A 17,148-nucleotide genomic window follows, 5' to 3' on the forward strand; every position below is an offset into this window, starting at 1 on the left:
ATTTGCAATGTTTTATTGCTTGATTTGAATATTGCTGCAATCTGAATGAAAGTGCTCTCAACAGAAAAAAATAACGGTTTATCTAACAGTTTAGCCAGAAAAAGTGAACATAATAGGCCTCTAAATCGTTTTCTACAAGCTGAGATTTTCTATAAAGTATACATAAAAGATGTGGTGCTGTCATCTTAATAAAGCAAGAGCACAGCTGTTCAACAGTTGCTGTCAAAAATGAGGCGGCACTTCAGGACTTTCAGATAGCTGTCAATTTTGTGGGAATCCCGTCGCAAGCAATGCAACAGATTGTAGAAGGCGAAGAGGCGGGAATTTTCATCAGCCAGTTGGAGGGAAGGGAGACCAGTCCATCTAGAATAGACTTCATTGCCTAAGTCATCTGGTTGAATCTAAGGAAAGTGCAAAATCAGAATAAACTTTCACAATGGCTAAATAAATTTTGGTCGTTTTTTAAAGCAGAGCACACATCTTCCATACAAATCCAGTTAAGAAGAGAGATGTAGAGCAACACTCCCAAAATGTGTTGATATTCCCTTCTATTAGATAAAATGTGTTTTTTAAACTAGTTTAGGTTTAACATAATCATTTTGCTCCTAAAATACCCACATTTTTGAACAGATCTACTGTCTACTACAGTGATGGTGAACCTATGGCATGGGTGCCACAGGTGGCACGCGGAGCCATGTCTGCTGGCACGTGAGCCATTGCCCTAGCTTGGCTCCAATGTGCATGTGTGGGCTGGCCGGCTGATTTCTGGCTTGCACGGAGGCTCTGGAAGGGTATTTGTGGCTTCCAGAGACCCTCCGGGGGCATGGGGAAGGCCGTTTTTACCCTTCAGGGAAGCCTTTAGAGCCTGGGGAGGGCGAAACATGAGTTGACTGGGCCCACCAGAAGTTGGGAAACAGACTGTTTTTGACCTCCAGAGGGCCTCTAGAGGGTGAGGGAAGCTGTATTCACCCTCCCCAGGCATTGAATTCTGGGTGTGGGCACTCGCACATGCACAATAGCGCATGTACATGCACGATAGCGCATGTGAGGGGAAAAAGGTTCACCATCACTGATCTACTAGATTACATATACATTTACTCTACATAGTCCTCAGTTAATGACAATAACTGGGGCCAGATCCATTGCTAGGTGATTAGTCCTATAAAGCAGGGGTCTCCAACCTTGGCATCTTTAAGACTTGTGGACTTCAACTCCCAGAATTCCTCAGCCAGTTTTGCTATAAAGGATGATGTCACATGACTACACCGCTTAGCAATGGTGCAGGTTGTTAAACAAGCCCTATCAGGAAGGCTGATAAAGTGCAATGCGCAATGCAAGTATGGCAGGATTGGAGATGCCTGCTGCCGGGTATAGAGGGTGCATGAATGACTCACAAGGTGTGGCACAAATGCAGTGGGGCCAGGGGCAGCAGCTGCCAGGTGGGGAATGGTGCGAACAATTTATCAGAGTGATTGTGATCTTTCCTACTAGCTTCCCCATTAACTCTTGCTCAAGGCAAGCTGGCAAGAAAGAGAGCAAGTGGCAATTGGAGGACATTGCAGCCATCATAAGCACAAATCAGTTGCCAAGCACACAGATCATGATCTCCTGACATGGTGTGTGTATGCTGTGACAGTCAGAACCCCGAAAATCATTTTTAAGTCTCCTTTTACAAAGCGGTTATACTTTTGAATAATTGCTGAATGAGTGGATAAACAAGATATACATATAGATATGGAACCATAGATGCAGATCATTTTGTAATCAATGTTTACTCCTGGTATAATTGATGTTTACTCCTGTCCCTTCTTATTTACTGCTGTCCCTTCTTGTTTTTTAAAGCGGGATTTTTGGAAGTGGTTTGCCATTCCTAAAAGTGTTCGGAAACTTCAGATCGTGTAGAATGCAACTGCGAGAGCAATCATGGGCTTACCTAAATATGCCCATGTCACAGCAACACTCCATAGCCTGCACTGGTTGCCGATCAGTTTCCAGTCACAATTCTAAGTGTTGGTTATGACCTATAAAGCCCTTCATGGCACCAGACCAGATTATCTCAGGAACCGCCTTCTGCCGCACGAATCCCAGCGACCGATTAGGTCCCACAGAGTGGGCCTTCTCCAGGTCCCGTCAACTAAACAATGTTGTTTGGTGGGGCCCAGGGGAAGAGCCTTCTCTGTGGCGGCCCCAGCCCTCTGGAACCAACTCCCCCCAGAGATTAGAATTGCCCCCACCCTCCTTGCCTTTCGTAAGCTCCTTAAAACCCACCTCTGCTGTCAGGCAAGGGGGAACTGAGATATTCTTTCCCCCTAGGCCTCTACAATTTATGCATGGTATGTCTGTATGTATGTCTGGTTTTATAATAAGGGTTTTTTTAGTTGTTTTAGTATTGGATTGTTACATGCTGTTTTTATCATTGTTGTTAGCCGCCCCGAGTCCACGGAGAGGGGAGGCATACAAATCCAATAAATAAATAAATTAAATAAATAAATAAATAAATAGCCTCCTTCCAGGACTGAGAGAGATTGACTGGCGCAAGATCAGCCAGCTGGCTTTGTGCCTGGAACTGATGATCTCCCAGTTTGATGCCTTAAACCACTGTACCAAACTATCTCTCATCGTCTTTTTGTGTGTGCGCGTGTGTGTTTGTATGCATATATGTATGTGTATAAATAAACAGGGAGTCAAAATGTCTGTTTCCATCCACTTTGCAAGCATCAAAAATGCTTGTCAGCCATACTGTTTGCACTCATGCCTTAGAAAGGTGTAACATGACTGAAGATTTATCAGATAGTAATTTGGAATCTGAGCAGATCTTGGCTTAGATCTTAAAATGCTCAATAATTAAAGCAGGCTAGGGTAAATTCCTTGGGGGGGGGATTGTATTATTTGATTTCACTATAATAAAAGCCTTTGATTGGTGAAAGTGGGCAAGCATATAACTCTTAATTATTTACTTTGCAGCTCTAATGGGCAAAATGGATTCTAATTATCTTGTGTATATATCTTATTGTGAACTTGTATTACGAAAGAGGGTTTCTTTTTGTGAAATATAAGTAAAAAGTTCACATTGTTAAATACTAAATTCTTTCAGTGCTGCCCAATATCTTTTAACCCATGTGGTGTGGCTGTTGTATTTATCCTTTTTATGATCTTCTTGAGTCCCCCTTTTATTATTATTTCATTATTATTATTATTTATTAGATTTGTATGCTGCCCCTCTCCATATTATTATTACCACCATCATCATTGTTATTGTTGTTGTTATTATTATTCTGTTGCTTTGCATGTACACTGAGTGCTTTTGTACCAAAGACAAATTCTTTGTCTGTCTAATCTCATTTGGCCAAGTAAAGTATTCAATTCAATTCTAAATATCTTGTACCAACATGCACAATATTCAGACAGTGTTGAGCATTGGGAAAGTTTGCTGTAGACACTACGGTATATCCAATTTGCATCATTTGGCAGTTCAAAGGACAAATACTTTAAATCTACGATTGGGGGGGATTATAGGCTGAATATTTTAAGATGGGAAAAGGGAAGCATTCTACCTGTTATGTAACAAACTCCAGAAATCAGTAGAGCTTGTCGGAATCCCATCTAGGTATTAGTAATCTAGGACTTGTGTGCTAGTGAAACATTGGCCAATCTGAAATGCTTGAACATGCAGGCATTTTCAGACAAGTGTTTTAAGCATGACTTGCACTAATTTGGCAATCATATTAGCCTACTCCTGGTAGATCAGGAAAATAGCAAATACAACAACATGGTTATGAAAAAAGTTTTAGTGCCCTTGCTCAGAATGGATAGCTGCATTTTTAGGCGTGTTTAAAATTTACCTAGCAAATCCTGCTTAGGTGTCTTAGTAGCTAGTTCAACTGTTGAAAGAAAAGGAAAATATGAAAAGAAAATGATGGCATGCATTTTAACATTAGAAATACTGGTACCCATTTTGATGTGTTTGCTTTCAATTACAGTAAGACCTCACCTATCGCGGGTGTTATGTTCCAGACCCGGCCGCGATAGGTGAAATCTGCGATGGGGAATTTATCGACTGATGGTACTTATTTAAGTATTTATATTGTAATTGTTTGGTAAGTTTTCATTGTTTTAAGTGTTTATAAACCTTTCCCACACTCTTACAGTATTTAAATACAGTATTTACAATTTTAGATATGTTTTTTTTGAAAAACCTGCCGATCGAGTTCTGTGGGTTGTTTAAATCTGCCGATCGACTTCCTCAGAAACCCGCGAACCAGCGAAGATCCGCGAATGATTTTTCTCATTAATATCTCTTGAAAACCTGCGATGAAGTGAAGCCGCAGTAGGTGAACCGCGATATAGCGAGGGACTACTGTACCGTCCTTCATTTTCACAGTGGAGTTTGCATATGGCACATTAGAAATTAAGATAATAAATTAATAAGGAGAATTTGGAAACATTCTTGGTTCAAACAAGTGTGGAAAGAAAGAGCATTAGCTCAACACTTTTAATGTGGGAAGTATGTACTAGATATGCAACAACTTTTATTTATTGTCTTTGTTCATGGTACAGACTTGCTCCTTCTGTTACTTTTTCTAAGGCACATACCTACATATACCTACATTTGTTAAAAAATGTTATTGACTGCTTTCAAACTAACTATATGACATATTAAATTTGTAATGTGCAGCTGATTTTGAGATATAAAGTAATCCCTCATTTTTCACGGGGGATGCGTTCCAAGACCACCCGTGAAAAATGAATTTCCGTGAAGTAGAAGAAAGATAGTTTTTTATGTATATATTTTTATGTATTTAACGAGTATTTGAACTTTTAAAACCCACCCTTTGCATTAAACAGTCATTCTATAATGTTTCTCAGCTGGAACTACATGAGATATCCTACCAGTTTCTTTAATAGAGTACAGTAGTACTGTAGAAGAATTTTATAAAATTTTAATGGATTTAAAATTTCAATGGATTTAATGGATTTAAGCCCCCTTTGAAAACCCGTGAAGTAGCAAATACGCAAAAGATGAACCGCGAAGTAGCGAGGGATTACTGTATACAGTGTTCCCTCAATTTTCGCGGGGGATACGTTCCAAGACGGTACGCGAAAGTCAAATTTCTGCAAAGTAGAGATGTGGAAGTAAATACACTATTTTTGGTTATGAACAGTATCACAAGCCTTCCCTTAACACTTTAAACCCCTAAATTGCAATTTCCCATTCCCTTAGCAACCATTTAGATTATTACTCACCATGTTTATTTATTAAAGTTTATTAAAGAAATATTTATTAAAGGCAGCTGAAGGTTTGGTGATGACATATGATCTCTTCGGGTGGGAAAAACCATGGTATAGGGAAAAAACCCACAAAGTATTTTTTAATTAATATTTTTGAAAAACCGTGGTATAGACTTTTCGCGAAGTTCAAACCCGCGAAAATCGAGGAAACACTGTATATATTTTGTAAACTAGACCTTTTTTGTAGTCTCAGCAGTAGTGGGTTCCTACTGGAACCGTCAAGAATGCCACACTCAGGGATGGGCTACTGCCTGGACGGGGAGAATGCAGTGGGGTAGCGAAAATAGATTTCCACCCCAGAGCATCCAATTTGCACTGAAAGATGTTGAAAGAAAATGCAGGGCGTCCTGCATAAGCCACGCCAACAGTGTGGTAGTAAAAGTTTTGGTAGCCATTCACTGGCCACACTGGTAGTAAAAGTTGAGCTGAGTGCGCAGCTTCGGGTGTCCTGCATGCCTGCGTGTGCATCCCAGTGTGCTTTTGCTTCTGCGCATGTGCAAGAAGCAAAATCTTGTGAGGGGACAGGCAAGAGAGCTATTTCAGCGATTTTTCGCTTCTGTGCATGCGCAGAAGCAAAACCCCCCACAAAAATCTCACACACTCATGAGATTTTGCTTCTGCACATGCACAGAGGCAAAAAATCACTGGGATATATGCGCAGGCACGCAGGACACCCGAAGCTGCACATGTAGCACACCGGTAGCAGTGAAAACGGGAATCCACCCCTGAGTCTCAGCCTGTATAGAAGGAAAGAGGAAGAATAAATTCCCTCTCTGCAAGGAAGTATTAAAAAGAAATAAATGATATAAATGAAAGTTATTGTTTTTTCAGCACTTTCCTATGCAGGAGAATAATGTTAATGTTCTAAAATATAATGTAGGACTAAGTTAAAAGTTCTCCTACCCTGTTTGCTGATTCTCAGTCTAGGTTGGGCCGTGTCCTTTTTTTGAGTGTTAAGAAAAAATTACAAGATCAGCTTTATGCTTTGTTGTTTGGCACTTAGTAACTTTATTAGTGAAGAACAAGATATTTTGCTGCTACTTATACATGCCAGACAGATCTCCAGATCTGAAAGGTTTTGCTGACACTTTTAACTTTTAACTTTCTTTCTTTCTTTGAAGCATTTTAATCCAAACAACCAACCGAAAAAAAATCTGTCTCGTTTTATACATTTTGAATAGTGTTATGAAGTTGGAAGGACTTCAGAGGATTTTTTTTTTTTTAACTCACCCGTCCAACTATTCTCTCCATCCCCTCAAGAAGTCGTTTATTTTGCTCCTCAATCTCCATGGCCTTCCAGAGAATGGTATCGGGAGCTTCCTTGATTCGTTCAACTTCAGAGACCAGATGCAATAGAGGGTCATTCCAGGAACGCAGTACGCTCAAAACTAGATTTAATAGGTCCTCGTGCTATTCATTGGCAACAAAATTGTTCAGTTAGTGTGCAAAATCTACACAGGAGATATGGAATTTTTTTTAAAAAATCAAGCCTACCTTAAAATGACCTTACTGCAATTTTGTCCATATATCAGATACAGTGATACCTTGTCATACAAACTTAATTGGTTCCGGGACGAGGTTCTTAAGGTGAAAAGTTTGTAAAACGAAGCAATGTTTCCCATAGGAATCAATGGAAAAGCGATTAATGCGTGCAAGCCCCAAATTCACCCCTTTTGCCAGCCGAAGCGCCCGTTTTTGCGCTGCTGGGATTCCCCTGAGGCTCCCCTCCATGGGAAACCCCACCTCCGGTCCTCTGTGTTTTTGTGATGCTACGATTTCACTGAGGCTCCCCTTGCTGGGAAACCCCACCTCCGAAATTCCATTACAGCAAAGCGCCCATTTTTGCGCTGCTGGGATTCTCCTGCTGGGATTCCCCTGCAGCATCACAAAAACATGGAAGTCCAGAGGTGGGGTTTCCCATGGAGGGGAGCCTCAGGGGAATCCCAGCAGTGCAAAAATGGGTGCTTCACTGGCAATGGAAGTCCGGAGGCGGGGCATCCCAGTGGCAGCAGTGGGTTTGTAAGATGAAAATAGTTTGTAAGAAGAGGCAAAAAAATCCTTAACCCCAGGTTTGTATCTCGAAAAGTTTGTATGACGAGGCGTTTGTAAGACGAGGTATCACTGTATAGCTGAACTACAGGCTGTAGTGCATTTGCGAGGTGTTTTTCTTTTAAATGTAACTAGATATGAGAATATCCTAAATATCAGACTCTCAGTAAATTATCTGCCCTGCCAGTAGAAATCACTTCATTCATCTTTGTTGCATAAATGGCATTTAATCCAAAGATTAGCCTGAGCATTAATGATACATTTTTAGAAATAAGAGATCTAGAAAATATTTGAAGATATAATGGAAGATGTGATCTGTGGTAGGCCACTTAATATCTCATCCTGAAGCATTTATTGTGTCTACATTAAATCCTGCAAACATGCCCAGACACAAGGCTGATTTCAAGTGTTTTGCTTCTGGGAAGATTTATTTTCTTTTGAAACTTTGCCACTGCTTGAGGTGAGCTGAAAGATCAAAGGGCTCTTGACTTTCCTAGATCCTCCTAGCCATTGTGGCTGCCCTTGAGACCTTTCCAGGGTTGACACGATTACTTTTCACTTTCCTTACCTACATTGCAAAAAAAAAAAATGCATCTATTTTGTGGCATAAATTTCCTCCTGCTTTTCTTGGGAGAATTCCTATTGTGTACTGTATTGAAAGGCTCAAACATCCCAAGTACCCCATGCAAAGAAAGATAAATACCAGACACGTACATATCTCAAATATTTGTGGCACATGTTTTGCTTTCTGCAAAGGGAGATTATTCAGTGGATGAATGGCATTTGAAATTGAATCAATAGGAATGGGCTCTCGAGCGATACCTTTACATTCCAAAGATTTCCTGTTTAAGTGCACAGAGGAGAAACTTTCTTTAAAATGCAATTATTCAGTAAGCTTTGCTTTGTTTCTGAAACTGGAACAATGAGGAAACTTGTGTGTGGTCAAGAGTTTGTGGCAATAGAGTTCTAGTCCCTGACCATTTAGAATTTTTTTTAAAAAAATTGCCAGATGTATTTTTTCCCCCTGCTGGGGATTATTTTGTCTATAGCCTACTTTTTTCTTCATACAAAAATACCATCTCATAGAAGAAACATGGAAACATAGAAGATTGACGGCAGAAAAAGACCTCATCTAGTCTGCCGTTATACTATTTCCTGTATTTTATTTTAGGATGGATATATGTTTATCCCAGGCATGTTTAAATTCAGTTTCTGTGGATTTACCAACCACGTCTGCTGGAAGTTTGTTCCAAGGATCTACTACTCTTTCAGTAAAATAATATTTTCTCATTTTGCTTTTGATCTTTCCCCCAACTAACCTCAGATTGTGTCCTCTTGTTCTTGTGTTCACTTTCCTATTAAAAACACTTCCCTCCTGAACCTTATTTAACTCTTTAACAAATTTAAATGTTTCTATCATGTCCCCCCTTTTCCTTCAGTCCTCCAGACTATACAGATTAAGTTCATTAAGTCTTTCTTGATAAGTTTTATGCTTAAGACCTTCCACCATTCTTGTAGCCCGTCTTTGGATCTGTTCAATTTTATCAAGCCCTACATGGCATTAGGCCAGAATACATCCGGAACTGCCTTCTACCGCATGAATCCCAGCGGCCGATAAGGTCCCACAGAGTTGGCCTTCTCCGGGTCCCATTGACCAAACAATGTCGTTTGGTGGGCCCCAGGGGAAGAGCCTTCTCTGTGGTGGCCCCGGCCCTCTGGAATCAACTCCCCCTAGAGATTAGAACGGCCCCCACCCTCCTTGTCTTTCGCAAATTACTCAAGACCCACCTTTGTCGCCAGGTATGGGGGAGTTAGGATATTCCTTCCCCATGGCCATTACAAGTTATGTATGGTATGTTTGTGTGTATGTTTGGTTTTTATAATAAGGGTTTTTAGTTGTTTTATTAAATTGGATTGTTACATGTTGTTTTTTATCATTGTTGTTAGCCGCCCCGAGTCTGTGGAGCGGGGCGGCATACAAATCCAATAAATAATAATAATAATAATAATAATCTCCTTTGGATGGATAAAGGAGATCAGCTTCCATCAACCCTCCCTGGATTTTTTTTCAGCCTTGCTTTTTCAGACCAATCTTGTTTTGCATTGTGAACACATTGTCTTTTTTTTTCATTCATAGAGGTCAGAGCATGCTTCCGTGTTTTGTGCCTACCACTTACAGAGGTGGAGCAATGGTAGAGCTGCCCTTTTATAACTCTATCTGTGGCAACTGTATGCTTTGAAAGGATTCCATCAGGTTTCTAGTGAACTTGCTCCCATCTGTCAACAAACCGAGACAACTTACATTTATCTGCTGAGCTTCTTCTTTATCTTCAGGAGTGGTTAGGGAAGAAGTATGGCAGCTGTTAACGGCCTTTGCAATGAAACCCCGGCCCTGAGCATAGCGTTCATCCTGACAGTAAACAAAGATGACATTTAGTGAAGTAGATAACCAAGATTTTTTGGGGAGAGGAGGGAAAATAAACATTTTTTTGCTCCCATTGATTGCTTTCTAAAATGTATCCTAGACTTATGGAGGGCAATAATTTTGTCTCCCAACCTTTTTGCATGACTTAGTCTTTTTTAAAAATAATTTTAATTGTAATTTTTAAAAACATAACAACCCAAAAAAATAGATAAACATTTACAAAGTACAAAAACAAAACAACAACAACAAAAACAACAACATCATTACAAATAACAGTCAATGTATAATTTACATCATCTTGAGAGGAGGGAAAATAAAACTTCTTCTGTTATTAAATGTCTTTATATTCTGGCAAATACAACTGGTATCCACTATTAATCATTTTGGTTGTCCATATTTATCTATAATATATTATTTTCTAGCCGCCTTATGTGTACTCTTTGTTAGATATTTAGCTCCCTAAAGATCTTTATTGTTATATTTATATTGCACATAAATCATTCCCAGTTTGTTATACCAAAAACCCCCACGACTAAATCAATTATTATCATTATTATCATATTTTAATTTGAACTTTCTTTTCTTCTCTTAAACCAATCGTAGAAAGAGTTCCAAATTTGATAATAAACGGAATCTTCTTTATTTCTTAGTTTAAGTGTTAATGCGTCTGCCTCTGCAGAGTCCAAGATTTTTTTAAAGATCAGTGAGTCATCTGGGAAATTAGGTTGCTTCCAACATTGAGCCACCACCATTCTGGCTGCTGTGCATGACTTAGTCAAAGGTGATCTGCCCCTATGTATAATGTAAAAGGAAATCAGTTTTAAGCATCATGTTTTCCCCATATTAATAAAAGTTTCTTTATGGTATGAAGTAGCCTGCATCCCACAATTCCGCAGACAGTATATTTTCTGCGCTACTCCAAAATAGCCCTCCTGCATGCATTTAGTTATTTTTCTCTGAGCAAATCTTTCACTTGGACATTTGTTACTTAGCCTTGCACGTTTTCATTTTGTTACTTTAAATGACTTCTGCGTACAGAAGACAATGTTTTCCTTCTTCCACATCCTTTGTGGAGGCTCAGTTCCCCAGGGTAGATGAAGCTTTCGCTACAATGGATCTATTAATGAGACTTTAACTATCTGCCCCATCCCATTTCCTATGCTTACGCCTTAAGTAATAATAGGACAGCTAACTTTACAATGAATAGAGGTGGGCTTGTTTCATTGAGGAAAAGTGTATTGGAGCAGATTCTGAAAACGTATCTCAATTTGAAGATATGAATGAAACGTAATGTTTCCAATCTAGAAATCAACTCAAAAGCTTGTGTAAAAGCTTACTTACTTACTTTATTTATTTATTTATTTATTTATTTATTTATTTATTTATTTATTTATTTGTTTGTTCGTTCATTCATTCATTCATTCATTCATTCATTCATTTATTGGATTTGTATGCCGCCCCTCTCCGGAGACTCGGGGCGGCTAACAGCAACAATAAAACAGTGTACAATAGTAATCTAATACTAAAAACGATTAAAAAACCCATTAATATAAAAAAACCCATACATACATACATACATACATACATACATACATACATACATACATACATACCATGCATAGAATTGTAAAGGCCTAGTGGGAAAGAGGATCTCAATTCCCCCATGCCTGACGGCAGAGGTGGGTTTTAAGTAGCTTACGAAAGGCAAGGAGGGTAGGGGCAATTCTAATCTTCGAGGGGAGTTGGTTCCAGAGGGCCGGGGCCGCCACAGAGAAGGCTCTTCCCCTGGATCCTGCCAAGCGACATTGTTTAGTTGACGGGACCTGGAGAAGGCCCACTCTGTGGGACCTAACTGGTCGCTGGGATTCGTGCAGCAGAAGGCGGTCCCTGAGATAATCTGGTCCGGTGCCATGAAGGGCTTTATAGGTCATAACCAACACTTTGAATTGTGACCAGAAACTGATCGGCAAACTGGGGCTTTGATAACTTTTCCACAAATTCAGGTGGTCTTCCACTTACAATCACAATTGAGCCCGACATTTGTGTTGCTAAGTGAAACAGTTGTTAGGTGAATTTTGCTCCTTTCAGCAATAGCACTTAGACTTATAGGCTGCTTCACAGTGCTTTCCGGCCAGCGATGGGCTCCTATGGGAACGGTCAGGAATGCAGTTCCAGTAGCAAAATTTGGAGCTCCACCCCAGAGCACCCAATTTGCACTGAAAGATGTTGAAACAAAATGCATAAGCCACGCCCACAGTGTGGTAGTAAAATTTTTGGTAGCCCATCACTGTTTCGTCCCTCTCTAAGGCAGTTTACAAAGTCAGCATTTTGCCCCCAACAATCTGAATCCTCATTTTACCAACCTCGGAAGGATGGAAGCCTGAGTCAATCTTGAACTGGTGAGAATTGAACTCCTGGAGTAAGCAGTGATTTAACCCTACAATACTGCCTCCTGATCACTGTGCCACCATGGACTTTTCTTGTCACAGGTTTTTAAAGAGAGAATCGCTGCCGTTGTTAAGTTAGTAACACTATTCTTAAGTGCAGCTGGTTTCCCTATTGATTTTGTTTGTAAGAAGGTCACAAAAGGTGATCACGTGATCCCAGGACATAAATATGAATCAGTTGCCAACAGTGATGGGCTGCCAAAAATTTTACTGCCACACTGTGGGCGTGGCTTATTTTGTGAGTGTGGCTTGATGGCCATGGTAGGAGTGGCTTGCCGACCATGTGACCAAGTGGGATTGGCTTGACAATCATGTGACCGGAGGGGTGGCTTAAAGGTCATGTGATAAGGTGGGGGTGGCTTACCTACCAATATAAGTTTTCAAATAGGTGCTTGGACACTTTTTCAGTTGATAAAGTCACATTATTTGAATAGTCACAAAAAGGACAAATGATAGACAGCATTATTTGTTGAGGAGCACAGTAACATTTTAAGATTTTGTACTGAACCCACAAGGTTCAGTATGATAACAGATTAGGCAAATAGCTCAATTTTCTTTAATTACTATAAAAGTTCAGTTCTAGATAATGATTAAAATGGTTAAAGCATTTATGGGTAAAAACATACTATTTAATTATTTCCTATTTTAAAAGTAATTAAGGGTCATACTAAGGTACTAGAGAAGGAAGGACAATAAAAAACCTATTTAGTATTCAATAAATAGTGCATAAACTTACTAGCCCCACCACATCCCCCCCATGGGGGCGCCACGTCCCTCCCCATCCGTGGGGGCAGCAGCCCATTACTGGTTGCCAAGCATCTGAATTTTGATCATGTGACTACATGGATGCTGCAAACAGTTGTGAGTGTGAAAAAAAGTCATAGGTTTCTCCCCCCCACCAGTGCTGTTATAACTTCAAATGGTCATTAAACAAACCACTGTAAGGCCAGCACTACCTGTAGTTTAATAATCTTTTAATTTCATTTTGCAATAACACTTATCTGGTGCAACCTAGCAATAATAAAGGCAGCCTTGTAAAACTCCATTTCCATTTAGATAATAAGACACTGAGCCAATACTTTATATTTTACCCATTGTGAAACCAAATCAGAAGAAATAAGAAAACCATGATTACAAAAATCAAAATGGTCTTCACAAAATACTGGTGGCCAACCTGAGGAAGTTCAGATGTTAACTGATCTACAATTCCTGACAAATCCAGAAATGATTACAGCTGACAAGGGATGCCTGGAGTTGTTGTTCAGGAACACATGATTTAGTCCAGGGATCCCCAAGCTTGGCAACTTTAAGATTTGTGAACTTCAACTCCCAGAATTCTCCAGCCAGCTATGGAGTTGCCAAGTTTGAAGACCTTTGGTTTAGCCTCTGCTACATGATTACTTCTACTCTCAAAACATCGCTACAGAACACTGAACACCAAGACAACTAGACACAAGAACAGTTTTTTCCCAAACACCATCACTCTGCTCAACAAATAACACTGTCAAATTATTTACTCATCATTTCTATCACCATTTCCTCCCACTTATGACTGTATGATTGTAACATGTTGCTTGTATCCTTAAGATTTTATTAATATTGATTGTTCCTCATAGTTTATTTAACTTCTATGACAATAATTAAGTGTTGTACCTCATGATTCTTGTCAATTCTATGTTTTTCTTTCATGTACACTAAGAGCATATGCACCAAAGACAAATTCCTTGTGTGTCCAATCACACTTGTTCAATAAAGAATTCTATTCTTATGCCAAAATACTTACAAATTCATTGAATATTTCAGCAGACAGAGAGTGGATATAATGAGATAGTTTAACAGCCCGGTCGAAAAGGTCCCCAAGGGAAACCTGACAATTGTCGGACCCATTAGGGCAAATGGGTGAAGATGTTACACACTTCCTTGAAAGGAACATGTTAGCCAACAGCACGGTGGCTAGAAACAGACCTTGAAGACAAAAAGAAAAAGGCAGATACTCATTAGATGAAGTAAATCAAGAAAAGAAAACACCCTATTTGGTATTCCGTGACCTCTTACTTTAATGCTTCATTTCTTAAATAACCATATACGAGGAATTCCACCTTTTCACCCTAGTAGAGATAGGATATAAACTATGTAATAACAATCATCATAGCAACAATAAGAGTAAAAAAGTGGAAGTATAGTTAAACCCTGTTCTTTTATAGCTGTTTCCAGGAGTGACTTCCTTTTTGACAAACATATGGTTTTAAAATTACATTTGAGGGAACATAAGTAGGTTTTGATTGTCTTGGGGTGCTGCCTGCAAATTTTCAGCAACTGTGCTATTTAAGGTCTTTGGCATGAATAATTTTCACAGAGAGTTGGTGCTAAATATCTAAAGTGAGCCAAAGACCTCTTGCGATCAAGTCTCATGTAAAAAAATTTAAATTAATTACTGATAGAAACATAGAAACATTGATGGCAGAAAAAGACTTCATGGTCCATCTAGTATGCCCTTATACTATTTCCTGTATTTTATCTTAGGATGGGTATATGTTTATCCCAGTCATGTTTAAATTCAGTTACTGTGGATTTACCAACCACGTCTGCTGGAAGTTTTTCCCAAGGATCTACTACTCTTTCAGTAAAATAATATTTTCTCACGTTGCTTTTGATCTTTCCCCCAACTAACCTCAGATTGTGTCCCCTTCTTCTTGTGTTCACTTTCCTATTAAAAACACTTCCCTCCTGGACCTTATTTAACCCTTTAAGATATTTAAATGTTTCGATCATGTCCCCCCTTTTCCTTCTGTCCTCCAGACTATACAGATTGAGTTCATTAAGTCTTTCCTGATAAGTTTTATGCTTAAGACCTTCTACTATTTTTGTAGTCCATCTTTGGACCCGTTCAATTTTATCAATATCTTTTTGTAGGTGAGATCTCCAGAATTGAACACAGTATTCCAAATGTTAAATCAGTACATTGATTAGACTATGCCCTATGCCTTGTTGTTTACAAAAGCAAATGACTGTGCTAAGAGCATGTACCAAATAAATGAAGTTTTTGCAAGTTTGATTTCTTGGGAAAAATTACAGCCTAGTGGTGCGGCAGATCCTGAGTTTACAGGAAATTCCCGGATTTAGACTTTTGTACTTCCCATTAGATATAAGCAATAAAAAAAGATTTCAGTCTTACACTATGTAGCCCCAATACCCAGCAGATAAAGTTGCTTCCTTGAACAACAACTTTGATTAAATACATGGTAGTTTCCCCTGCTTTGAATTCAGTACTTTATACATTGATTTGCATTCTAATATGTTTTTTTTTCAATACCAAGCATTATGTCTATTGTGTGAAACTGGTCCTGGACCTTGCTTTGGAAAACCTTTTATAGGAATAGTAAGTCTAAAGTTTAATTATGTCCAAACTGCAGCAATGGTGTAAATCCTTATTAGAGCAAGTTGAATTTCTAAGTTTCCAATTTTCTTTTAAAATGCAAGGGACAGAAAGGAGTTATTGCCAAACATAATTAAATTCTATATAGATTGGCTGATATTTTTTGTGCCCTGGAGCTGGTATCATAGATAGAGTTTCTCCTTGATGATCTTCCTCTAACCTGATTTTTGTTGGTCTTCCAATAGACCAATAGTGACCCCTTGTCACTGTAACTTGAGTCCATCAACCTCACTGCAAATTGCAACATTTTCGGGTTTTAATTCTACGGATACCAACATAAGCAAATTATATTAAATAAACTAGAATATATAATACTAGTATACTCCAGTCTTTTTGGTAGCCTATTATCATCTTAAGCAGGTTTTTATTCTTAGAAATGTTTAACAAGGAATAAAGCCCATTGAGCATAATCTTATATACAGTGTAGGTGCTCCATTAGTTTTTAATTAGAATTATGTCTTATTGCTCATTCAAAGATTTGTGCTTAATTTTGGTTAGAGTGGTCCAGAAAAGCAGCACTGTATCAGTTTTATTTTTAAATAAATTGAAAGCACTGACAACATCTGATACTCTTTAATGTTAGACCACGGATATAATCCATCCCTTAAAGACATTTATGTAGTCTTGTGGATTGCCCATTTCATAAGATTTCCACAAGTTTTTTTTAATTCTTAGGTTTTCCTTGCATAACTGACTGTAAAATGTTAAATTTTTATCAGTCAAAAATGTGTTGTTACTTGTTTACAAAATTGCTTTTATTCAGGAAAAACATGGAAAAGAATAATAAATAAGACATACCTTTCAATGAAGTCTTCCTGTTGGTCGCAGCAGAAACCATCTTAGCCACCATGCTTTATCAAATACACGATGGGAATTTTGATTTTTGTCTGAAGACTCCATTTTTATATACACCTTAATGACAAACTTGCATAAATGTAGTAGATTTTGTTTTTCTCTTTGCTGATCACTCTGTAGCTCAAATTAAAGCTGATAATTATAAACATCAAATTACTCCTATTACCCTATTCATTTTAGTAAAGGTTTATGGTGCCTGATTGAGTTGGTTACAAGAGGATAGATAGATAGATAGATAGATAGATAGATAGATAGATAGATAGATACACACAAATACAGAAACCATTTCAAATTATATATCTGATATCTGATTTGATATTTGATTTTTCTTGATTCTTTAATGTGTTTACAATGATCAGAGATAAACTTTATATAATGCCAATATAGGAATAACTATGAAAAAAGGAAAACATTGATATAAGATATACAGCACATTTGATCATAAAGTTTGAGATTCAAAAGAAACTTTGAAAAAATGTCCTGATCACCTTGATCATTGAAAGTATTGGATCATTTAAATGATCAAAGATTGCTAAGATACATTTTGAGAAAAGTGTATTTTATCTGGATGATAAAACTTGCTCTTTTGATAAATTTCTTAAATGTAAATTTAGAAAAAGACTATTATTAATATGTAAGAAAGAAAG

The 17,148-nt window shown here is 38.4% G+C and overlaps 1 protein-coding gene across 1 annotated transcript; it reads right to left on the minus strand.

The window, feature by feature from the left end:
- Positions 1-209: 209 nt before the first annotated feature.
- PRL (prolactin) lies at positions 210-16,484 on the minus strand. The gene is made up of 5 exons (XM_070747384.1): positions 16,445-16,484; positions 13,994-14,175; positions 9,641-9,748; positions 6,520-6,699; positions 210-401 (listed from the first exon to the last, which is right to left on the minus strand). Exons 1-5 carry the CDS (start codon positions 16,482-16,484, stop codon positions 210-212), a joined length of 702 nt encoding a protein of 233 aa, XP_070603485.1.
- Positions 16,485-17,148: the final 664 nt, after the last annotated feature.

This window comes from Erythrolamprus reginae, chromosome 3 (assembly GCF_031021105.1).
Source record: "Erythrolamprus reginae isolate rEryReg1 chromosome 3, rEryReg1.hap1, whole genome shotgun sequence".
In the NCBI taxonomy this organism is placed as follows: Eukaryota; Metazoa; Chordata; class Lepidosauria; order Squamata; family Dipsadidae; genus Erythrolamprus; species Erythrolamprus reginae.